The sequence below is a fragment of the Denticeps clupeoides genome, chromosome 7 (genome assembly GCF_900700375.1).
Source record: "Denticeps clupeoides chromosome 7, fDenClu1.1, whole genome shotgun sequence".
Lineage (NCBI taxonomy): Eukaryota > Metazoa > Chordata > Actinopteri > Clupeiformes > Denticipitidae > Denticeps > Denticeps clupeoides.
The window spans coordinates 25,117,205-25,142,463 of NC_041713.1; the positions used below are offsets into that span (position 1 = coordinate 25,117,205).

At 40.0% G+C, this 25,259-nt stretch overlaps 1 protein-coding gene, 1 long non-coding RNA gene and 1 other non-coding gene across 11 annotated transcripts in view; 2 read left to right on the top strand and 1 right to left on the bottom strand.

Moving 5' to 3' along the window:
* tom1l2a (target of myb1 like 2 membrane trafficking protein a) overlaps positions 1–25,259 on the top strand; it is a 55,133-nt gene that overhangs the window by 23,241 nt on the left and 6,633 nt on the right. For 4 of the 9 annotated variants that reach the window (XM_028986164.1, XM_028986167.1, XM_028986172.1 and 1 more), the window contains 4 exons: positions 17,272–17,407; positions 18,750–18,870; positions 19,298–19,373; positions 22,412–22,477. In XM_028986164.1, coding sequence (XP_028841997.1) covers positions 17,272–17,407; positions 18,750–18,870; positions 19,298–19,373; positions 22,412–22,477 — 399 coding nt within the window. The remainder of the gene's footprint in view (positions 1–17,271; positions 17,408–18,749; positions 18,871–19,297; positions 19,374–22,411; positions 22,478–25,259) is intronic. The other 5 variants (XM_028986165.1, XM_028986168.1, XM_028986169.1 and 2 more) reach the window with 3 other exon arrangements.
* Positions 175–8,879, bottom strand: LOC114793962 (uncharacterized). Its single transcript, XR_003750282.1, has 3 exons — positions 8,782–8,879; positions 2,201–2,293; positions 175–281 (listed from the first exon to the last, which is right to left on the bottom strand). It is a non-coding gene; the product is annotated as an uncharacterized LOC114793962 (long non-coding RNA).
* On the top strand, positions 4,391–4,472 carry trnas-uga (transfer RNA serine (anticodon UGA)). The gene has a single exon. It is a non-coding gene; the product is annotated as a tRNA-Ser (tRNA).

Sequence of the window (25,259 nt, forward strand, 5' to 3'; positions counted from 1 at the left end):
TTTTATGTGGTTGTGTTTTATGTGGTCGATCAAACTTATGAGGACATAAAACATGCAATGATTTGTTGTTATTTTAGTATTTTTGATCATTATTGTTTTTTTTTTTTTCTCCTTCTGTTCATTTCTGTTTTATTGCTAGCTGAGGCAGGCAAGTACTCAAGATCCGTTTTACCAGTATTTACTTCTTCCTTGTGATTGTTTCTCTCAGCAGGTGGTGACTTTTGTGGGTGTAGCAGATGCACGTCAGCATCCAATAATCGGTTGATAAAGGTCTTTTATGTCTGTAGAAAAAACAGACAGGTACAGTCAGTTGCTACCAGTCATATGTGTCGCGGCCCTCCTGTCATCCTCTCTTTGATGCTAAAGGAGGTCCTGCTCCCTTATGCAATTAGGCGAATTGCCTAAAAATTCAAAATATCTGATATAACTGGCTTTAAAATATGAAAATGCTGACAAAATAACACAAAAACAACCATAACATGAACATAGACAATTCAAACATTATCTCAATTATATTCCCCCTCATTACTAATTCTTCAATTATTAATAACACAACAACACAGAAGGGCGCAGTCAGTGGCTACCAGTCATGTGTTCCGGCCCTCCTCTCATCCTACGAGACATAAGGCTTTTGTGGCTCTCAAGGCTCGAGTTCTACATGTGAAATCGAATATTTTGGCATAACGCAGCACACGCTTAGGTTACAGAACATAAAAAAAAATAATTATTTATTATTAAATACACATATATACAACTGATAATATAGAAATTCACTACGCACCTCTCACCCCTCACTTCTCTCTCAGCACACTGAAGCATATTGCACATAAGCGTACATAGAGACATAGGGTGTGCCATTAATTAGACCTTGACTGCACAGGTAATGTGGAACCCAAAATGATGTTCCCACCCACAGTTACACACAAAAACACACACACAAACCCCACAGCTAAAAAGAACAACATTCCAAAGTTTCGCTGGAGTTCACATAAGATATATACAATTTTCCATAACATCCCAACCACATGGGCATGTTTAAATGTCAGGCCCTGTTGAATGAAACAGAGGTGTTGCCCTAGCCTATTCCAGACCTTTTGAATTTAGTGGATTGGCAATTTAAAATTATGAATCTCAAAACTAATGGACTTTAAGAGTTCTGAAAACCTAATAATGCTGTCCTTAACCACAGTTAAATCTTCTCATGGCTCTTTTTGCTTTGATCTTTATGATTTATAAAATGTGGTGCAGAATTATCGCCATTTCAAGCCACTGCAGGACCATATTAACGTTAAATAATTTCACAAAGGTACATTTTCATGATGGGGGACCTTTACAAAACAACCCCAGACAACTCCTGTGTTTAGTAAACACATAAATTATTATAAAACTAAAAACAAGGGGTGGTAAGTGGTGAGAAACAGACACTAGATATATAAACTAGATGTCGTGTTGAATAGAGATGTCTATAGACGTAAGAGTCACTAGAACTGCTATCTTTTAAAGCTTCTTTTAAATTAATGAACGTCTAAAGTGGCAAATAGAATTAAGCTAATTTATGAAACATTTTTAATAGTTTTTTTATAGTGTTTATTCAAATGTCAGAAATGTTTTTATGACCGAGCTGTGAATAAATTGATAAAGAAGTGTTTTTTGAAAACGTATTTTTTCATTCTAAATAAACTACACTTTTATTACATGCAGAGAAATGCAGATTAATACATTAATACAGAAAAAGAATTAATACATTTTGGGCCTGTCTCGACTCCGCCGCCGGACATCCTGCCAGAGCCCTGTAGCGTAATCATTCATACATTTCTATTTGTCATTGTCTATTTTATCTAAAGCAACAGACAATCGTATGGATTTGTAGAGAACTATAGACAATGAAGTGTACACAATACATATTTCAGACAAGGAAAATACTTAATTGGAAAAAAGAACTATAGACAATGTACTGAAATATATACAGGTGTCTAAAGAAGCTGTGTCTTTCCTGTGTGTTGTGCTGTAACCCACCAACAGCCTGCTTGTATATCTTTAGACAATGAACTAACTATACAATATATAGTGTTAGAACAGGAGCTGTGCCTTTCCTATGAGGTGGGGGCAAGAATACAGATGCTCTGGTCTGTAACATGAATGATGTTATTTGTCGAACACAAAATTTCATAAAATGCAAGATTAAATAATTAAATCTTACTTGTGAAATCAGAGAAGCGTGGTTGAATGAGCTTGGAACCCCCTCCAAATATGGCGCCAGTATTGACTCATGCTGACAGGCTGAATGTGACATCTAGTGTATACAGGGAGTGCAGAATTATTAGGCAAATGAGTATTTTGTCCACATCATCCTCTTCATGCATGTTGTCGTACTCCAAGCTGTATAGGCTCGAAAGCCTACTACCAATTAAGCATATTAGGTGATGTGCATCTCTGTAATGAGAAGGGGTGTGGTCTAATGACATCAACACCCTATATCAGGTGTGCATAATTATTAGGCAACTTCCTTTGGCAAAATGGGTCAAAAGAAGGACTTGACAGGCTCAGAAAAGTAAAAAATAGTGAGATATCTTGCAGAGGGATGCAGCACTCTTAAACTTGCAAAGCTTCTGAAGCGTTATCATCGAACAATCAAGCGTTTCATTCAAAATAGTCAACAGGGTCGCAAGAAGCGTGTGGAAAAACCAAGGCGCAAAATAACTGCCCATGAACTGAGAAAAGTCAAGCGTGCAGCTGCCAAGATGCCACTTGCCACCAGTTTGGCCATATTTCAGAGCTGCAACATCACTTGAGTGCCCAAAAGCACAAGGTGTGCAATACTCAGAGACATGGCCAAGGTAAGAAAGGCTGAAAGACGACCACCACTGAACAAGACACACAAGCTGAAACGTCAAGACTGGGCCAATAAATATCTCAAGACTGATTTTTCTAAGGTTTTATGGACTGATGAAATGAGAGTGACTCCCTGTATATTGGAACACTCGCTGTGCCCCACAGACTGTGCTGTAGTGACCCCAGAATCAGAATCACTGACCCACGCATCTGCCCTACCATCTACCAATCACGTGTAGCCAGTAGTAGCCAAATACCTTCAGTCCCATAATTGTGTATGGAAGCTGAACTGTTTTTCTTCTTCTTCTGTGTGTGTGTGTACATTGTATACTTTTTTCTCTCTCGTGAAATGCATTGCATTTCCGTGAACCTGAGGCTATTTTCAAGTCTTCTCTGGGAATTATGATGAGTTAAAGTCAACTTTGTCATCTCAATTGTTACATCGGTATGTGGGTTGCTTGTGTTTGACTTGGTACATTTTGTGGCCCTGTTTGGTAACTTTTTATTGTCTGGGACCAGGGACTGTGTCTTTAAAGAGAGTAGATACACCTCTTGTTTTATTTGGGGGGATCGCAAGGAGTAGACGTGTGAACTTAAAATCTGTGTATATGCTTTTGAGGAATGTAAGTTGCAATTTGAGGCTGCTTGGCTTCGTACCGAATGGGAAAATCAGGTGGTATAGGCAAAAGAACTCGATAATGAAGTTGAGATTAGGAAATTAGAACTTCAATTTTAATTTGAGAGGGCAAAGTTGGAGCATGACTCGCGCGAGCGGGAGCTGGAGCTTTTGTTTATCAATAGCTGGAGATATAATTGGCAGGGAAGCAAGATTCCGTGATGCCACCTGTTCCTCCGGATTTCCTTCTTCTGCTGTTTCGGTTGTAGCTCTGTCGCTTGTCATTTTGGAGACTTTGGATTCTGCTGCCCAAACTCCTGCTCCAGTGGGGGATTTATTTGTAGCACCTTCGATCAATGTGCAGACGGGTTCCTCAGAAACGACCGCAGTCTGCACCGGTTTCACTGAGTTTGGGTCAGTTTGTCATCGGACCAGTCTTTTGATATTGGCCGTGTTATTAGAATGGTACCTCCTTTTAATGAGCATGAGGTGGATAAATATTTTACTCATTTTGAAAGAGTCGCTATGACTTTGAAATGGCCGATCAATGTTTGGACCTAATTATTGGACCTTATATAACTTTGACTGTAGAGCAGAGTTCTGATTATGGGTTTGTGAAAGCTGCTATTTTAAGCTCATATGAGCTCATATGAGCTGGTTCCTGAGGCTTATAAGCAGAAGTTTTGTGGACTTTGTTGAATTAATTAAAAACTTGAGAAATCACATGTATTCACAGCCTTTGCCATAAAGGTCAAAATTGAGCTCAGTTGGCTCCTGTTTCTTTGAGATGTTTCTGCAGTTTAATTGTAATCCACCTGTGGAAAAAACAGTTGATTGGACCTGATTTGCTCATTTTTGTATGTCTCTTGACAGTTGGCCTACCACCACTAATACTTGGGCAAGCATTGGGGCAGTGGTGGCCTAAAAAAAAAAAAAAAAACAGCTGCGATGGCCAAGTGGTTAAGGCGTTGGACTTGAAATCCAATGGGGTCTCCCGGCGCAGGTTCAAACCCTGCTCGCAGCTGAAAAGGGAACTAATTTTTGGCAGCTCCTCTTTAGTATAGTGGTGAGTATCCCTGCCTGTCACGCAGGAGACTGGGGTTCGATTCCCCGACGTGGAGGCGATGCTCTTGGGGCAGTGGTGGCCAAGCGGTTAAGGAAGTGGCCCTGTAATCAGAAGGTTGTCTGTTCGAATCCCGATCTCCCAAGGTGACACAGAGGTGCCACTGAGCAAAGCACCGTTCCCACACACTGCTCCCCAAGGGTGATGGGTTAAAAGCAGAAGACACATTTTGTTGTGTGCACAAGTGCTGTGTATCACAATGACAATCACTTCACTTTCACTGATGTCATTTTCTGGTTTAAATAACCTATGATAAATAACTTGCAAACTGATACTGCAGACATACACTACATACACTACTAAATCAACTTGCCTTTCAAAAGATGTCTGTAGTCTCTGTCTTAATGTGGCATCTGCGTATCTACAAAATCCAAAGAACATTTTGCAAGTTTTTTTAGAAACATCAGGTGATAGGAGTTACAAAACAACTGTCCAAAGAGAATTTAATTTCATAAGAAGGGTTCATAAAGACCATGTTATTTTGAATATGTTTTGTACACTTTTATCAGGCACTGGTGGCAACTAATCATACTGGAGGTAGTTCTCTCCAAAGCATAGAGAGAGACTAAATTTTATTTTAAATAAATTAAAGAGGACTGAAAACACATACCATTTCCTGCTTGTTGAGAGGCACAAGGTGGGTGTACTTCCTACACTGCGTCCATATGTACCTGATTCAACAAAAATCTATAATGTGTGTGTGTGTGTGTGTGTGTGTGTGTGTGTATATATATATATATATACACACACACACACACACACACACAGTGGGGCAAAAAAAAGCCACCAATTGTGCAAGTGCTCCCACTTAAAAAGATGAGAGAGGCCTGTAATCAACTATGAGAGACAAAATGAGAAAAAAAAAATCCAGAAAATTACATCCTCTGATTTTTAAAGAATTTATTTGCAAATTATGGTGGAAAATTAGAATTTGGTCACTAACAAAAGTTAATCTCAGTACTTTGTTATATACCCTTTGTTGGCAATGACGGAAGGTCAAACGTTTTCTGTAAGTCTTTACAAGGTATGAACACACTACAGCAGTAATGTTTTGGGGCTGTCGCTGGGTAACACGGACTTTCAACTCCCTCCAAAGATTTTCTATGGGGTTGAGATCTGGAGACTGGCTAGGCCAGTCCTTGAAATGCTTCTTACGAAGCCACTCCTTCGTTGCCCGGGCGGTGTGTTTGAGATCATTGTCATGCTGAAAGACCCAGCCACGTTTCATCTTCAATGCCCTTGCTGATGGAAGGAGGTTTTCACTCAAAATCTCACGATGCATGGCCCCATTCATTCTTTCCTTTACATGGATCAGTCGTCCGGGTCTCTTTGCAGAAAAACACACCCAAAGCATGATGTTCCCCATACTTCACAGTAGGTATGGTGTTCTTTGGATGCAGCTCAGTATTCGTTCTCCTCCAAACACGACAAGTAGAGTTTTTACCAAAAAGTTCTATTTTGGTTTCATCGGACCATATGACATTCTCCCAATCCTCTTCTGGATCATCCAGATGCTCTCTAGTGAACTTCAGACGGGCCGGACATGTACTGTCTTAAGCAGGGGAACACGTCTGGCACTGCAGGATTTGAGTCCCTGGCGGCGGAGTGTGTGACTGATGGTAGCCTTTGTTACTTTGGTCCCAGCTCTCTGCAGGTCATTCACTAGGTCCCCCTGTGTCTCTGTCTTGATGTGGCATCTGCGTATCTACAAAATCCAAAGAACATTTAGCAAGTTCTGGGATTTTTTATCACCGTTCTTGTCATCCTTTTGACCCCACGGGGTTAGATCTTGCGTGGAGCCCCAGATCTAGGGAGATTAACAGTGGTCTTGTATGTCTTCCATTTTCTAATAATTGATCCCACAGTTGATTTCTTCACACCAAGCTACTTACCTATTGCAGATTCAGTTTGAGGTTGTGGACAGGTGTCTTTTATACTGATAATGAGTTCAAACAGGTGCCATTAATACAGCTAATGAGTGCAGGACAGAGGAGCCTTTTACAGAAGAAGTTATAAATCTGTGAGAGTCACAAATCTTGCTTGTTAGTGACCAAATACTAATTTTTCACCATAATTTGCAAATACATTATTTAAAAATCAAAGGATGTGATTTTCTGGATTTTTTTTCTCATTTTGTCTCTCATAGTTGAGGTATACCTATGATTAAAATTACAGGCCTCTCTCATCTTTTTAAGTGGTAGAACTTGCATAATTGGTGGCTGACTAAATACTTTTTTGCCCCACTGTATATGAAATGTCTAGCATCAGCCGTAATTAGCACATTATAGAAATATACAACCCCAAATCAGAAAAAGTTAGGACAGGGTGGAAAATGTGAATAAAAAAATAAAGCAGTAATTCACAAATTTCACAACACAAGATAATTCATGTTTTTTTTTTGTAAACATCATTTGATTTGTAAATAAACACTGCCTTCAAGATGCCATCTTTTCCAGGGACGCCCATGCTTATTTCAGCAAGACAATGCCAAACCACATACTGCGCACATAACAAAGGCATGTTGCGCACCTAAAACGTAGTTTGCAGGAAGCATGGGACAAACTTAACCCCTGCAACACTTAGTCACTTGATCTCTTCAATGCCTAAACATCTTTTAAGTGTTGTTAAAAGACAGGGTAACTGTACAAAGTGATAAATACTGTACTGACCCAACTTTTTTGGGAATGTGTTGTAATCCTGATTGGCAAGAATGAATATTTATTTACAAATTAAATTATATTTATTTACAAATCAAATTATTACTTGCTTTTTTCTATTTTTACTCACGTTTTCCACCCTGTCCCAACTTTTCCTGATTTGGGGTTGTATTTCCAAAAAGGCACCTAACATGAGCCATAATTTTGAGACTTGCTTCATTATTTAATATATATACTATATATACTACATTTGATTTTTCCTAAATGTTTTCAGCTGTCAACATTTGACTAAACAGTCTTAGTTGATTAATAAGGGTAATTCTACATTAAATCACATCAACACCTGCCAACGCTTAGCTGATAGTTACAGGATGAATACATGGATTGCCTAATATGGCTTTACCTTTTCTCAATGATAAAGAATCAAGTCTTAATTGGTAACGTGAACTTTAGGCCAAAATGTCAGAGTAAATTGTAAAGTTCTGAACAAAATGAAGAACTGTGTCATACCAGAACTTCCTAGATGTGGGTGCTCCAGATGGTGGTACTCCATCTGTGCTGTTGAAATTATATACATACTTTTTGTTTTCAACATACTGAAGTACTGAATGTGTTCAACATCAAATACAGCCTGTAAAACAGCTAAAAATACTACTTCTCTGGTCATATATTTAAAATAGTGTGAATGAGTGCAACAGGTTCATTGTCTCATCCTTCTAAAAATACAGCTTTTTTTATATAAAGTCATGCTTTACTGCTATAAAGACTGGTACTGTAGCATTGCTTGTGTGTTTTAAGGGTGTCAAGGTGTTGTGATGACGCATCTTGGTGATGAAATGCACAGAAACTTTAACTACGTAACATGCCCTCCATTGCAAGCACAGGCACGTAGCTCCTCAAACATACATTGAGGGGAAAAACCCATGACTTGACTAAGTGCTCTTCCTTGAGTCTGAAGACCGCAAGTCATCCAGATAGCTGCTTTTAAGTGAGTCTAAAAAGAAAAAGCAGCGGGGGTTTAAAAAGGTCTGTTTCATATATGGAAATAGTCAGTGGTTGGCAAAATAAGACATTTACTGTGACGTATATTGAAGACAACTGCTAGTAAGCATGTGCCCAAGTCAACTGCACTGAGTTTGCAAAATTCGGTGAAGTATATAAATCAGATAAGTTATAGTTAACCAATTTAAAACAATTAAATGATGTAATTATAGTGAAAGTGAAGTGATTGTTTTTGTGAAACACTGCAAAAAAGTACACGGTGACACAACAAAATGTGTCCTCTGCATTTACCTTAGCGAGCAGTGGACAGCCATGAAAGATGCTCGGGGAGAAGTGTGTCGGGATGGTACTTTGATCAAGAGGATCTCAATGGCACCTTGGCAGTTCAAGATTTGAACCTGCAATCTTGTGATTATGTATGTGTGCCAATGAAACTATATAATTAAAATATGTTTAAAATACACCTATATACCTGTGAAATAAACATTGTGTGGTTTGGCAAGCCTTGGCAAGATTTTTTTTTTTATTTCAGACAAAGTGTTTTACTCAACCTCGGATTTCTCCTTCGTCTTTAGATTCTAGCTCAGAAGTTGCACGCATTGTTGAGTTGTACTTGTTCTCTTGTCTTTTAGCTTCTTCAAAGGTCTCTGGAAGAAAGCAGAAGGAAAAGAAAACCTTTTACTGAATATATTAGTAAAGTAATACAGGGTGGGCCATTTATATGGATACACCTTAATAAAATGGGAATGGTTGGTGAAATTGAACACATTTTATAAGTGGTCAGAAACTTAAATAACTCATGAAAGAATAAAGTACACCATTGTTTTTCTTGTGAAATTACCAATAAATTTGATATCACATGACCCTCTTCCTATTGAAAAAACAAAAGTTGGATCCAATGGCCGACTTCAAAATGACCACTATGGTCACCACCCATCTTGAAAAGTTTGCCCCCTCACATATACTATTGTGCCACAAACAGGATGTTAATATCACCAACCATTCCCGTTTTATTAAGGTGTATCCAGGCCAAAAGTTTGGACACACCTTCTCATTCAATGTGTTTTTTTTATTATTTTCATGACCATTTACATTGGTAGATTCTCACTGAAGGCATCAAAACTATGAATAAACATTGGAGAATCCAGTTTTGTCTTCTCAGGTGACCCATTGAAGGTGCACCATGGTTTCAGTCAACGTCCCAAGGTGATTTGATTTGTGGCTCGCCTCTATCACTGTCTGTTGACACTGAGCTGTTTAGGTGAGAGTGGTAAAGCGATTTGTCTTTGGCCAAGTTATGTGCTGTTGCTGCTAGCAAAAGAAAGGTGGCTAAGGATTCTGTGACATTACTGGGAGAATGGTTCGTGGGCATGTTATGTCCTTTAGGCCGTAGAATGGCTTGGGGTGCTCTGTTTTGTGCGTGTTCTCTTTTAGGCTGGCTGCTGGGGGAGGAGATTTGGATTACAGCTCCACCCACCAATTGCCTCATCAACTGGCAGCCAATCAATGCACAGGACAGAGAACTACATAAGGACCATTCCAGCCACCATTCAGGGCTCATTGTTGTGGAGCCGGAGGAGGAGGAAGTGAGAGGAGAGTTTGGAGTTGAAGTTGGAGTTTTGGATTGTGTTAGTTGGATAAGAGTTGTTGTGTGTTAGTGATTAGTGTGGTTAGTTGTGGCTTTGTTGTGTAGTTTTGTCTCTCCTTTCATGGTGTGTTGTCCTCCTGTGAATTGTGTAGTTGTTGTATATAGCACTTTATTGTGAAACGTGTCAAGTAGTGCTCCCCACTACTGGACACATTTCACAAAAGCAGCGTCCGCAAGGCCTGAAGGATTGTGCAGGACCATTCACACCCCTCACATGGACATTTCACACTCTTGCATCCCAATGATGTTCTCAGCTGTCTTCACTGTCCTCTGTAGGCTCTTGTGATCAGAAGCAGTTGCCGTACCAGACAGTGATGCAGCTGGTCAGGATGCGCGTGATGGTGCCTCTGTAGAATGTGGTGAGGATGGGTGGGGAGAGGCTCACCCGTGTTAGCCTCCACAAGAAAATGAAGTCTCTGTTTAGCTTTCTTGATCAATGACGTGGTGTTGACTGTCCATGTAAGTTCCTCAGTGATGTGCACACCCAGGAACTTGATCTTTACAATCTCCAGTGCTGAGCTAGGGCTGGGCGATATAGCTGGAAACTGTATCACAATATCAGTGTTTCATATCGGTCAAATATCGATAATTATTTTTTATGAGCCATTTAAAATAAGGAGTACGAGAAAAATATATTAGACTTAAACTATTTTATTTTAAACCTAACCTTCCTGTGATTGTAATCCTCTCAGTTAAGACAGAAATGTTTATGATGAGTGGGCAGGATGTGATTTTCTAAAGTCCAGAGGATTTCCTTTCACACTTTCAGAGAGAGATTGTTGTGACACCATGTGAAGTGATTGTCATTGTGATAGTTCATGCTGAGGGCTTTAAGTAAAGTGTTCACCCTCATTTTATAATTTATCTTAATACATTTTCTTTAGAAGGATTGAAAGGCACAAGGTGCCTTCTCTTTAAACCACAGACAGGCCTCTCTCCTGCAGCCGCCGCCTCCTCCGACCACATTAGCTGCAGCACAGGAAGAGCCTGTGTGAATATCACCAGGACCTTCAGTGCCCCTGGCTCCATCACAGGAAACTGTACAGTTCTTCAATAACAGTTATACAATTCCTCTGCCTCCTTCTCAGCCTCCTCCTGAGAAACCTCTCACCACCTCAGTAGCACTACAAGGCCGCAGCCCCTCTGCTACTCAGCCTGCACTATGGCACACAACAGACAGGAAGAGAAATGCAACAGTAGCAGAACTGGACCAGCTGCAGCAGGACAGGACCTGCTGCCTGGGAAAACCATTATTGTACACCTGCAGCAGGTGTGGACAACCAAAGAGGAGGACATTGGTCAAACTTGCATTGCATGTGTGCCAGTCTGTGGAGTACTGTAAGGAGGAGCAACAGCTGAAAAGAAAAAAAATCTGCACGCACAGTGAAGCAGCACTTCTCTCCATGAAAAACATCATGGATTGGACAGGAATTGTACTTCTGAGGACTGGTATAAAGTCATTTTCTCCTATGAAACCCCTTTCCAATTGTTTGGGCCATCTGGAAAAATCATTGTCCGGAGAACAGAAGACCTGTCTCATGCCAACAGTAAAGCATCCTGAGACCATTCATGTGGGGGGGCTGCTTTTCATCCAAGTGAGTGGGCTCATGCACTATTTTGCATAAGAACACAGCCATGAATAAAGAATGGTACCAAAATATCTTCAGACAGCTACTTCTCCCAACAATCCAAGAACAGTTTGGTGAAGAACAATGCCTTTTCCAGCTTGATGGATTGGCTCAGGGAACAAAACTTTGAAATTTTAGGTCCTTGGCCAGGAAACTCCCCGGAACTTAATCCAATTGAGAATTTGTGGTCAAACTTCAAGAGACGGGTGCACAAATAAAAACCAACACATTCTGATAAAATCTTAGCACTGATTTATGAAGGAATGAGTCACAATCAGTCAGGATTTGGCCTAGAAGTTGACAGCATGCCAGGGCAAATTGCAGAGGTCTTGAATAAAGGACCAACACTGAAAATATTGACTCTTTGCATAAACTTGATTTAAATAAAAGCCTTATAAAATGCTTGTAACTACTTCAATACACCACAGAAACACTGACAAAAAACCAAAGCTACAAACTTGATGAAAACAAGTATATGTGTCATTCTTTTGGCTATGACTGTATATATGAGTAACTTGTATTATGAAATCAACAACATTTATAATCATATAAAGTATATGGCGATCCGCTTTGACAGGCCCTGCAGTTGATACCCTCCACATTTGACTCCTCTGCACACAGGGAAAAACTCCACACAAAAAAAAAGATAGGTAGAAACCTTGGGAAGGATTAATATAGAGATGGACCCCCTTCCAAGGTAGAGTGAGCCTGCAATTGGTGACAGTGCAGGGTTTGTGATGATTTGTCTTAGAAGAGAAAAAGTCCTACAGTTGTAGAGGTGGAAAAGTCCTCGACCGTGCAGAGTAGGTTTCAGTCCAGTGTCATGGTGTACATTATGTGTCCATTATAATGCTACTGGTCCATTTGAAGATCCCTGAAGCTTTAGCTGTTAAGGTGGTGGTGGCTGTGGTGACCCTCTGGTTTGTTTCATGCTGAGTCATCGTTTAGCAGTTGTCAGGAACCAGAATTTATCTGGTGGTCTCTTCACTGAAGTCTGCAGGTGGTCTGTGTGCTTGATTCAGTGCCTAAGAGAGAACAAACAGAAGCAGTGGCAGACGGTGGCATTGTACGACTGGTACTGAAGTATGTGGCTTTAATGGTATATTTGTCCAACAGTGGCCCGGTACCATAACTAGGACATCCTAACTAAGGTGAATTTAACACTTTGACTAGGTGACTGTGTAATTAAGTGGGCTTATTAATTTACACTCTGTCTGGGGATTTTAACAGAAGGCCAGAGAAAACAGATGTGTTTTCAGTTTAGATTTAAACACCGAGACTGTGTCTGAGTCCCGAACACTGACCGGCAAGCTGTTCCACAGCTGTGGAGAGAAGGATCTGCTCCCAGTTGTGACATTCTGTACTTTAGGTACCAGTACTGACCCCGCACCCTTTCAATGCAAGGGGCGTATCGGGTCGTAAATAGCTACACGTAGGTATTGCGGAGTGTTCGAGACCATTTAGAGCTTTATAGGTCAGAAGTAGGATCAGTCCTAAATTTGATTGGTAGCCAGTGCAGTGATTGTAAGCCCGGGACGATGTGGTCGAATTTTCTAATTCTAGTTAGAACTCTGGCTGCAGCATTCTGAATTAGCTGGAGTTTACTCATGCACCCACTATAGCATCCAGACAGTAATGCATTGCAGTAATCTAACCTTGATGTTTCTGCATTGTGCATTGAGATGATATTTCTTATCTTTGCACTATTTCTAAGGTGAAAGAATGCTATCCTAGTCATATTATCTACATGCGAATCGAATGAGAGACCTGCGTCGATGAGTACACCTAGATCCTTTACTTGGTGAGATAGAGAGGCTGTCCAAAGTTATGATGTAGTCAGACAGCTTACGTCTGGCTGCTTGAGGCCCAAGTACAAGAGCTTCTGTCTTATCAGGGTTTAACAGAAGAAGGTTGGTGAGCATCCACTGTCTAATGGCCTTCAAACAATTCTCTATTCTGTTCAGCTGCGACCTCTTGTCTGGCATTGCTGAAAAATACAACTGTGTGTTTTCAACATACTTTACTGTGTGTAGACGAATCACTATTGATGTCCACAAACTGATACCGATCAGTCAGATATGATCTGAACCTTACAAGGGCTATTCCCTTAATCCAAACAACATTCTCCAAAACATCCCTGTGGTGCTCCTGTGCCTAGTCTGATGATGGAGGAGGTGTGGCCACCCATCCGAATTGCCTGGGGCCTGTTTTTAAGGAAGATCAGGACCCAGTTGCAGAGAGTGGTGTTCAGGACAAGCCCACTCAGTTTCACAAACAGCTTTTGAGGGATAATTGTTTTGAACGCAGAGCTGAAGTCTATTAATAGCATCCTGACATGAGTCTTTCTTATCAATATGTGTTAAAGAGAGGTGGACTGTAGAGGATATGGCATCCTCAGTTAGCCTGTTGGGACGGTATGCAAATTGAAGGAGTCAATGTGGCACGTCATTGTGGCACATCACTGCAGACTTCTTCAGCACTGGTATGATGGTGGTGGTTTTGAAACATGCTGGGACCAGCGACTGGCTCAGAGACATGCTCAGGTCGCCAGCCAGCTTATCAGAACAATTTTTTGGCACCCGCCAGGTATGTTGTCAAGTCCTGCAATCCTCCTCACATAAGCTGTGGCGAAACAGAGTACTTGATCATCGGGGGAAGATGTTGGTTTCCTTGATGGCTATTTATTGTGCACATCAAAACATGCGAAGAAGTCATTGAGTTTGTCTGGTAGGTTTGTAATTTGTAATTGTATGCCCTGCTATGTGCGGCGAGTGTCTCTGGTGCTGTTGAAATGGTCATTGATCTTAGGTGTATAGTCCCTCTTAGCTCTGCGAATAGCACATTTGGCTCTGGCCATCTTGATTGCAGCTTTGTCTTTAGATCTTGAGTAGCGTGTGACCTTCTCTCATCATCCACTGCTTTTGGTTTGCTCTCATGGTGACGTTCTTGGAGACAATAACATCCTCAATGCATTTGGAGATGTAACCCATGACTTAGTGTGTACTCCTCCAGATTGATGGTGTCCCCATACTGTTGAGCTGAAACAGACTTGGAGAGATGAGACCGCACTAGCCGGCCTTACTCTGATGTTCTTGTGGGCTGATTCAGTGTGTTTCAGCAGGTACTTGTACACAGGGACCAAGAACACATTGATGTGGTTCAAATAGCCAAGTTGGGGGTGGGGAAGAGCCTTGTAAGCTTCAAGGATGTTGGTGTTAACATTGTCCAGACAGTTTCCTCCTCTGGTAGCAAAGTTCACATTCTTAAAGAATTTTGGGAGAACTAACTTCAGGTTTGCATGGTAGAAGTGTCCAGCAATAATGAATAATCCGTCAGGGTGTGTCGTTTGTAGTTTGCTGATTATAAGGTACAACTCTACTAGCACCTGGTTAGCATTAGTGCTAGACAGGGGGTACACAGCGACCACCAGCACACAGCTGTACTCCCTCAGCAGGTAGAATGACCGAACTCAGAGTTCACATAAACACAAGCCCACCTCCGTGGGCCTTACCGGACGAAGTGGCATCCCTGTCTGCTCGGAAAGTAAAGAATCGGTCTGACTGAATGACCGAGTCTGTGATGTCTTCCTGCAGCCATGTTTCAGTGAAAAGGAAGACACAACAGTGTCTCATCTCCCACTGGTTGACATGCTGTAGCTTGATGTAATCCAACGTGTTGTCCATTTATTGGACATTTGCATCGCTGATCTTGTAGGGTTAGCCTTTAGCCTCATGTTAACTTTCACTTTTTCCTTGCTTTTGTTTCCGATCGCGTCGCTTGCGGTTTGGCCAGGTCTGCTTCGCCAGTCGTCAAAATAGATAAAGGCTGTGAAACTTCTCTGTCAGCTCAACTGAGAGTTTAGAATAGCCTTTGTTCCGAAAGCAGAGCAGATTTTTCCTAACTAATATATATGTACTGTACCATCAGTAAACTGTACTACATTGTTTAAATTAAAAGACAAAGACAGACAAAAATAAACATTTAACACTGTGGTCTCGGGAGCTCTGTAAGCCGCAGCCTGCACAGGCACCGCCATCTTGAAAATAAAAAAATACGTTTTTGTCACAATAATTGATAGTAAAAATATTAAACCTATTGTGGAGATGTGGGGGCCCACAGCAATACAATGGCTTTCCACTTTTTTGTCGCACTTTCGTTGCACTCACACTGGTAGAAAAAAGCTACTCAACAGGCTGCCGCATGCTTCCTCAAAAGATGTCCAAGATAATCACTCTAGCAATAAGAGCAGATCTTATTGGATATTAAGTCTGTGGCCACTCGTGTGAGTAGTTTGGAAGAATCTGTCAGCACCCGCCTGGATGGGGTAGATGATGCCTTAATTGGCACAAAAGCATCTGTTTCCTCAGTGGAAAACTCCCTTTCAAGCTTCCATTACTGGGTAAGCGAAATAGAATGAGAACAGAATGCCTGGAGAACAGAGGATGGTGCAACAATTTGAAGATTGTCAATCTTTCTGAGAAAGCACAGGGTGAGCTTCCTCTTGTAGACTTTTTTTTAAGCTGAAATGGGTTTGACCCTTGGACAAATTCACTCCACTGGAAATTGAACGTGCTCTATCCTCAAGACATCCTCATGTAACATCATGCAATATTTTTCCGAGAACGAGGCTAGCACTGAAAATACAAGACTTCTTCTATGGAGGATCCCACCTTCGATTTTTTTCTTAGATTTTTTTGTCTAAAGTTTTATGGAAAAGACTAGTTTGAAAATGAGGCTAAAGCAATGATTGGTAATTTGCCTCTCCAGCATCTCTCTGGTACCTTCTTGATGAAAGGATCTGCCTCTTCAACCCTGACAAATCTGATGAAATCTGATGATTAGTGTGATTTTGTAAAATTAAAATGCAATCTATTTAATTTTATGATCTCATATATGTCCACCACCCCCACCTGAGCTGTCTAGTTTTTTCAATTAGTCTTTCAAAATCTGACACTTCTTGGGATAAGTAAACCCTTGTTTGCATTATTTAGTGTTTAATGATTTACATGGGTTTACTTTAAATTGTAAAGTTATTTGTGTAGAGTTAAGTTAGTGTGACCAGATCTCTTTTCCACGAACATGTTTGGCCAGGTTTTTAGACTTGTCTGGGTGATTAAATATTTATCCCATCATCGGCTTCTACGTGCATATTCGTACTAGTGAAACAAATGCTGTTCTGGCATTATTCTCAAACATTTCTGATGTTTAATTGTTCGGTCTTTTGTAAAGATTAGAGATCTCAAAAGATTAAACATCTCAAAATGTCACAGTTTCAAGTTCTTTCTAATACTTCATCCTTTTGATTCTTTATTAAATAAGAATGGGGTACGTCTAAAGCTTTCAGAAGTAAAAAATCTGTCACTCTCTGCTAGCACTCTTAAAGGCAAGATTTATTTGATGTTACTGTACAGGCTTCAAATGGGAACATGATTTTGAAGGTGATTTTTGGTCCCGGAGATTTTCTTTTCAACATATTTTTTTTAAGACATGTAATAAACCAGTTCACATTCACAAGTTTTTCCTAATACCCTAAGATGGAGCATTGGAGTCCTGTATACACCTACCTTCTAGATCCTGGAAATTGTGCTTTGATATTTTTTTTGGTACTTTTTGGCAATTATTTTTCTTTGTATTGTGTCAGTGCTGTTGGGAGAGCAGTGGGAATGGGGAAATGTTAAGAAAATTAAATGAGAAAGCTAAAGTATAGGCTTAACCAAAGATAATCTGATATTTGTACATTATCTTTTCCTGTGTGTCTGTTTTAGGTCCTCAGTGAGGCAACAGAAGATAACCTAATAGATCTGGGACCTGGGTCTCCAGCTGTGGTCAGTCCTCGTTTTTGCAGTACTACAGCCCTCACCTCTGCCTCAGCAAACCTCTCAACACAGCTGGCTGGACTGGGTGAGAACATCTACACATTTACACACATTTACACACATTTACACACACCTCGCATGCATTTTCACTACAGTGTCATACACCTTGAATATTTTCATATTACATCCAGAAACCAAAATGTATCTTATTGGGATTTGACCAACACAAATTTGACCAACACAAAATTCCTTCCATCCTTCGAATGGAAGGAATTTTTATATGCCGTGAGCTGTGAGAGGTGCGTGGGGTTTGTGTGCAAAAAGTTATTTCTTTCATTTTAATTGATGTACATATTAGGAATATTTTGCATGTGTGTTATTTTGTGAATATTTTTTATGTTCTTTTAATACTGTATATTGTAGAGAGAGGTGCAGAAAGACGCGATGTGTGACACGACCTTGCTTTTTGTACAGGAATGCAGTATTGTAAATTGTGAATGCTTTATGTTAATGTTCAGTTCTCTTGGACACATGGCGTGAGTTGTGAGAGAGAGAGGTGCAGAAAGATGCGATGTTCTGACGCGACCTTGCTTTTTGTACAGAATACACTTTGCACAGAAAATCTCTTGGGTGTCAGCTCATCATTTGTGGTTCAAGAAACGTAATCAAAAAGTTCCACAACGCAGAAGAAAAACCGCTACACTATGATGACTTTCACCTTGATATTTTAGCGCGGATGTATACCTAACCGAATTGCACTGTAGGGGGCGAGAACGAGTCTTCGAACTGTCAAATTACCACATCAAACGTGACGTGGTAACATGGATGCAGCTATTTAACTGAATAAACAGTTGATAAACACAAGTACATCTTATTGAACATAATTTATTTTCATCACCAATTATCATAGTAGAACAGCTTTCTCAAGCAGTTTGTGATGCATTTTGGAAACAGGAGATGAGCCCCTGGTCTAATATGCCACCTGGCTTGAGAAACCCGTTCTCAAAGACTTACTTATTATTTGGGAAACACACATATTCTGAATGCCTTCAGCAGAATTCAAATGAGCCATTTTAATCTAGATTAATGTAGATTAATTTAAAATCTAGATTAATCTCACTGTAATCTAAATTAATCTAGATTAATTCCAAGATTACAGTGAGATTAATCTAGATTAAGAAAATTAATCTATGCCCACCTCTTTTTTATATTATATATATATATATATATATATATATATATATATATATATATATATATGTGTGTGTGTGTGTGTGTGTGTGTGTGTGTGTGTGTGTGTGTTGTTAAACAAATTTGAAAACCATGTGACATTTTCCTTCCACTTCACAATTGTGCACTACTTTGTATTTTTTTCTACATAGCTCTACATCCATGAAACATTTTTTTTTCTTTCTCTGCCCGGTAAGATGTAGGCTCTAACAGTGTGAGCAGGACACTCAGCTCTATCTCTGCTGCCCCCCCTCAGCAGGATGACTTTGACATGTTTGCCCACACCAGAGGCAGCTCGCTAGCCGATCAACGCAAAAAGTATGACAATCTCTGTCCATCTATGTATTTTTGTCGTAGTATTTACATCTGGGATACAGTTACATCTTTAACTTGGTAGGCAGCATTTTAAACAGAATACTGACAAAAGAGCAAACAAATTGATATTCTGGAGAGCACAAAGAACAACTAATTTATCACAAAAACAGAAAAGTGTTGAATGAACAGTATTATGTAAATCAGGCCTTAAATTCATCACTATGCTGAAATACAATTCATTTTTCTGTTTCATTACAATAATGATGACATTAATGTCAAATCAATGTATGCAGTCAGATTATATGTAAATCTAGAGGAATCAGCTGTGAAGTGTTGAATGTCAATTTCTTTATGGAAAAAATAAAGTTAGTACGGACCAACCTTTTCCTTTTCTTAAGAGAGTCCCTGCTGATCCTCTTTCTTTTCTCAGTGTGAAGTATGAAGACCCCCAGGCACTGGGTGGCCTGGCCTCTGCTCTAGATGTTAGACAGCAGAATACAGCTGGGGTGAGTGTGGTAGTGAATGCTGGGAAATTTTCTCTATCTGTGCCTGTCCTGAATGTCACAACACCCTTGATGCCTCAGTTTGGGCATTGTGCTATGTGATCCAGCGAAGCCAGCCCTTTGAGCCTCTCCTTTTCTTGTTCCTGGACTCCATATGTAGATCTCTCTCTCTCTCTCTCTCTCTCTCTCTCTCACACAGGACAGGACAAAAGTTTGGACACACCTTCTCATTCAATGTGTTTTCTTTATTTTCATGACATTGGTAGATACTCACTGATGGCATCAACACAATGAATGAACACATGTGAAGTTATGTACTTAACAAAAAAAGGTGAAATAACTGAAAAGATGTTTTATATTCTCGTTTCATCAAAATAGCCACCCTTTGCTCTGATTACTGCTCTCTATGAGCTCCAAGAGATAGTCACCTAAAAAAGATTTCCAACAGTCTTGAAGGAGTTCCCAGAGATGTTTAGCACTTGTTTGCCCCTTTGCCTTCACTCTGCGGTCCAGCTCACCCCAAACCATCTTGATTGGGTTCAGGTCTGGTGACTGTGGAGGCCATGTCTCCACTTTTTGTTAAGTACATAACTCCATAGGTGTTCATTCATAGTTTTGATGTATTCAGTGTGAATTTACCAATGTAAATGGGCATAAAAATTAGAAAACACATTGAATCACAAGGTGTGTCCAAACTTTTGGCCTGTATTGTATGTTCTCTGCTGATTTCACCACTCTCAGCTCCAAACAGATAGCTATAACACTGCTGTCCACCATACAACCAGAAGTTTTAAACTTAATCTAGGATCCATTCCCACCTCATTCCATCAGATTTAATATGGCTCTCAGGCAACACTGGAGTAGCTTCCATTGTGCAGTAGGCAAAGACCAGATGCACCAATAGGAATCATGTACGTTAAAAGAATGTTGTGGACTTGGAGGTTTAGAAGAATGTTCAGTTCAGTGATGAGAATGAAACAGTGGAATAGACTCTGACCTGAGAATAAGCACATTAAAATGTTACGCTGCCATGCCACAAAAATAAATAATAAAATAGTTCGCACACTGTAATATGTGGTTTAATTTTTGGTTTAAGATTAATTCACTCTGTCATAAACATATGCAATATCATTTACATTTAAGGCATTTGGCTGGCGCCCTTATCCAGAGCGATTTACAACGTGCTTTCAAGTTATCATTGATGAAGTGATCAGTTCCAGTTCCTTAGGACCCCAACTATGAATACAACCTTTTTATTCACTCTGTTGTAGATTCTGTACACAAGTTCGACAATAAGAAAGTTACAAGTTAATCTAAAAATTCTTAAAGAGGAAAGTCTTGAGCTGTGATTTGAAAATACTCAGTGACTGAGCTGTTCTGACCTCGAGGGGAAGTTTGAGTTGAGTTTGAGGTGATGGGCTGTCATCCAAGATGAGATGTCAGTTAGACATGCAGAGATATTGGAAGCAGCATGTAGATCAGAGGGAGGAAAATAGAAGATGAGTTGTGTGTCGTCTGCATAGCAGTGGTAGGATAATGTGAGGAAATGACCTCACCAAGTGATCTCGTGTAGAGGGAGAAAAGGAGAGAACCTAGCACTGAGACTTGAGGGACACTAGTGGAGAGTCTACGTGAAGCAGAGGTGGATCCTTTCCAAGTCACTTCGCTCATCAAGGTAGGAAGCCAACCACTGCCATGCTGAGCCCTGAATTCCAAGCCTCTTCAGGAATGACAAGAGAGTCTTGTGGTTAACGGTGTCAAATGCTGAAGAGAGGTCAAGGAGAATAAGTACCGATGACAGTTTTGCCAATCTGGCCGCATGTAGCTGCTCGGTAACAGCCAGAAGGGCAGTCTCTGTAGAATGAGCTGTTCTGAAGCCAGACTGGTTAGGATCCAGGAGGTTGTTCTATGATAGATGAAGTGATAGCTGATTGTGGACACAGCGCTCAAGATTTTTAGAAAGAAATGAGAGGAGGGAAACTGGTCTGTAGTTGTTGATATCACAGTTACTTCAGTCAAATGTTAACTTTTGTGTTTGGGATGGGAGAAGTCTTCTGTTCTCGATTGGTTCATGTGAGAAATTAATGCCTGGTACTTTCTGAACCATACTTTCACAATTAGAGCCTGATTAATCCTTGCATCGTTGTCCTGAAAAATGATTGTGTCATCAGGTGATATCAATTCATGGGAAAGTGTGGACACTCAGTATGTTCATGTTATCTGACCTTTTTTGACCATTTAATGTTACTGAACCCAGACATGGCCTCCACAGGCCTGTGCAGTATTATGTGCATTCCCTTCTTATCTTGATGTGCCCATCACTCTGGAAAGGGGTCTGTCTGAACTCATCAAACCACATGACCACATCTCAATGTTCCAAAATCCAGTCTTTGTACTTTCAAGCAAACTGAAATGCTTTCGGTTTAAAAATGGTGAGCTGTGAGTTCAATGGCCATTTTCTGCCATTTCTGTCTCCTCTCTCATAAATAATGTGTTGTACAATTATTGTCCCAGGTGTGTCATTTCAGTGAATTGATTTGTATGCTTGATACAGAACAACAATGCTTCTGAAACACATTTATTCCATGACAATGGGATCTCTTGGCAGACATGGCTGCTTAAGAAATAAGAAACCATTCAGTGAATTTTTAATAGTAATTAAAAACCAAATTAACCATTCAAGGGCTCATGAATGTTTTCTCTCTTTTTTGGCATGGCAGTGTAAAAAGACATTCAAATTAGTTCTTTGTAAGATTTGTAATTAATTTGCACATGCACAAGTACATAGCTCATGAAAGTACAAACTTCATTTCTCATGTACTGAATTTCCCCTGTTGCTTGTAGGTTGGTACTTGCCACATAGATTTTTACCACTTTATCAGTCCATGGACCAAAGTTTGAACTTCACTGGTACCTCACCTCTCCCCCGCCATGCCGAGCCGTTACTGTTACTTTTTCCTTGTTGTTTTTAATTCTCTTTTTTTCAGTTGTGGTTCTGAGCCTCTGCTCACTCTCAACTCTTTTCTCTGTTGCTGATTCAGCAGAGGGCTAATGCAGATAGAGCAGATATGCAGCCCATAGACAACTGGCTCATTACCCAAGGAATGGTGAGCACCTCACCAGTGACCCTGCACCCTCCATAATCCGCCACCTCTATGTTTTCTCCTAAACTCACCTAAAAAGCACCCAGTAAAAGGAACTGCACCTGCACCTCACAGTTCACTGGACAACTGTAGTCTCCTTCTGTAATGTTCTCTCAATGCTCATATGTCATACAGTGCAAACAAATCACTGATCTAAATATGAATAATACACTATCGGTCAAAAGTTTTATAAAGCCACAATTTTACTCTGAAATTCAAGCATATAACATATTAAAAGAGTTGAGAAAGAAATTCTCAATGTATAAACCAAAATTAATTCAGAAGTGTTGACATTTAAGTATGAGCTGGCTGTCATGCAAACTTTCCAAAATTTGCCTTCTGATTCTGTTGTGTCTTTGTGTGTGCCACAAGGTTTTATAAGTACCTTTTGATGGTGAAGGTGACTATACTCACTGACTATATACACACACAAATACATATATATATTTTAATAGCAACACACTTAGGCTGCACTCAGTCCCTTTTGCTGTAGGGGTGGAATTCATTGTCTCATCAGCACTGTTTGTATTTTTGTCTGGGATGTGTGAACTTTGATTTAATTTAAAAAGCATTAACAATATTCAGTAGTAGAATCTGAGTTGTCTAATTGTACGTCTATTTAAGTCCATCTTTGACTAATCAGTGTTAACATGCACAAAGCTTTTGCTGGCCCTGGCTCGAGGCTTGTTTCAACAAATGATTCCACATCAAACCACACGGGGCCAAATCCACCCCATCAAGCAGCTGTGGTTCAGACCTCTGTTGTCAGCAAGTCACAGGGATCTAAACTTTATCCTCTTTAGAATATCGACGCTGGAAGCTGGAAAGATGCACAGCAGCATTGCAGATAGGGCTGCAACAACGAATCAATTGAATCGATAAAAATCGATTACTAAAAGAGTTGGCAACAAATTTCCTAATCGATTCGTTATGAGCACGGAGCAGAGTGAACACACTTGGTCTCTCTCGCGCACAGATGCTAGCAGAGTTTGGCGCCTCATAGACAGTGCGGAGCAAAAAAAAACAAGCGGAGGTAGAGGACAGATACATGGCGGAGGCAGAGAAATCTGCACGAAAATATGCAAAAGCGACATGGCACGGCACGGGAGCACCACTGCAATGATCCAGCACCTGAAACGCAAACATGTTGGAGTGTTTGAGGAGGAAGAAGGGAGTTCAGCAGCAGGGAAAGTCGCTACAGAATCCTACTTTAGTTCCGTTTTGAAGTGAGGAACGTAATGTCCCTGGTGCTGGTGTTTAACTCGCCGCGGAGGAGAACTAGACGGGGACTTACAGCGCCACCTACAGGTGTGGAGGGTGGATGAAACAGCGTTCATACTGTTCTCTGCGTCTCCGCGTGGACTACTCGCCTATTGTGTCCCTGAGCAAGACACTTAACCCTAAGTTGCTCCAGGGGGACTGTCCCTGTAACTACTGATTGTAAGTCGCTCTGGATAAGGGCGTCTGGTAAATGCTGTAAATGTAAATGTCATCCAGCTTGACAGGCATGACAAGTTAGCGTTAGCTCGTTAATAACAGTAGTAAAGCAGGGGTGCTATAGTTACTTTGCATTAAAAGACTAAAGACATGTTTTTGTTCACTAGCCTTTTTTGGACCATTCATTTTCAATGTTGTCATTCATAGCTACACTGCAAAAAAAGCTTTTCTTACCTAGTAATTTTGTCTCGTTTCCAGTCCAAATATCTAAAAAATCTTAAATCAAGATTAATAGACAAGAAAAATGGCATGAGAAAATTAAGTGATGCTTAAAACTTCTGTTTGAGATTATATCTCATTAAGATTAGTTTTCTTACCCCATTGGCAGATAATTTTGCTTGTTTTAAACAATCACTTAATTCTGAGATGTTTTATCAGAAAACAAGATAATTTCTTATGCTATTTCTAGTGTGTCTAGTAAATGTATCTTGATTTAAGATTTTTTGTCCTGATTTGGACTGAAATCAGGACAAAACTACTAAGTTAGAAAGCATTTTTTGCAGTGTGTGTGTGTGTGTCAGTGTGAGAGTTTGTGAGTGTGTGCATCTGCAGTGTAGTGTAGAGAACAAGTTTTCTGATTTGTATTGTTCTTTATTTTTTTTATAAATTATTTATCGTTCTGGCAGATGTAAAGATTACATGTGTATGTTTTTTGTGTTAGTCTATTTTTATTTTATTATTATTATAACAGCTCAAGGAGCAACATGTTTGTGCACTTTCTAAAGATTTTGTTTCTGTTTTTGAATAAAGGGTTGGAAATGAATGCTTTTCTTTTTTTTCTTCGATTCTACGATTAATCAAAAATAATAATATAATATAAAATAATTGTTAGTTGCAGCCTTAATTGCAGATGCTTTATTGGTTCTAAATGTCCCAAAACAAAAAAAACACAAAACTAACCAAATAACATTTAACAACCAACCATTATAAACTATTTCTGTAATTAAGACAACAGTCATCTGTTGGGAGAAGCAAAGGTAAAATGTGCTGACCAGCCACATTATTAAAGCCACTGAAAAAACATTAATATTTTTACCGGTAAAGCAGTGTATACTTCCCTCCAATTTGAATTGTGTCCATACACATGTCTGCACTGTGTCCATATACATGTAATTTCAATATGTTTCATCAAACAGGTAACAATTCTTGTCCAATATGTTTCTTAACCATAACTGTATTAGGCAGCAGGTGAAGCCAGTTCCTGCAATGGCAGCATGTAAGCAATGCTTGGCACATGGATTTACTGTCA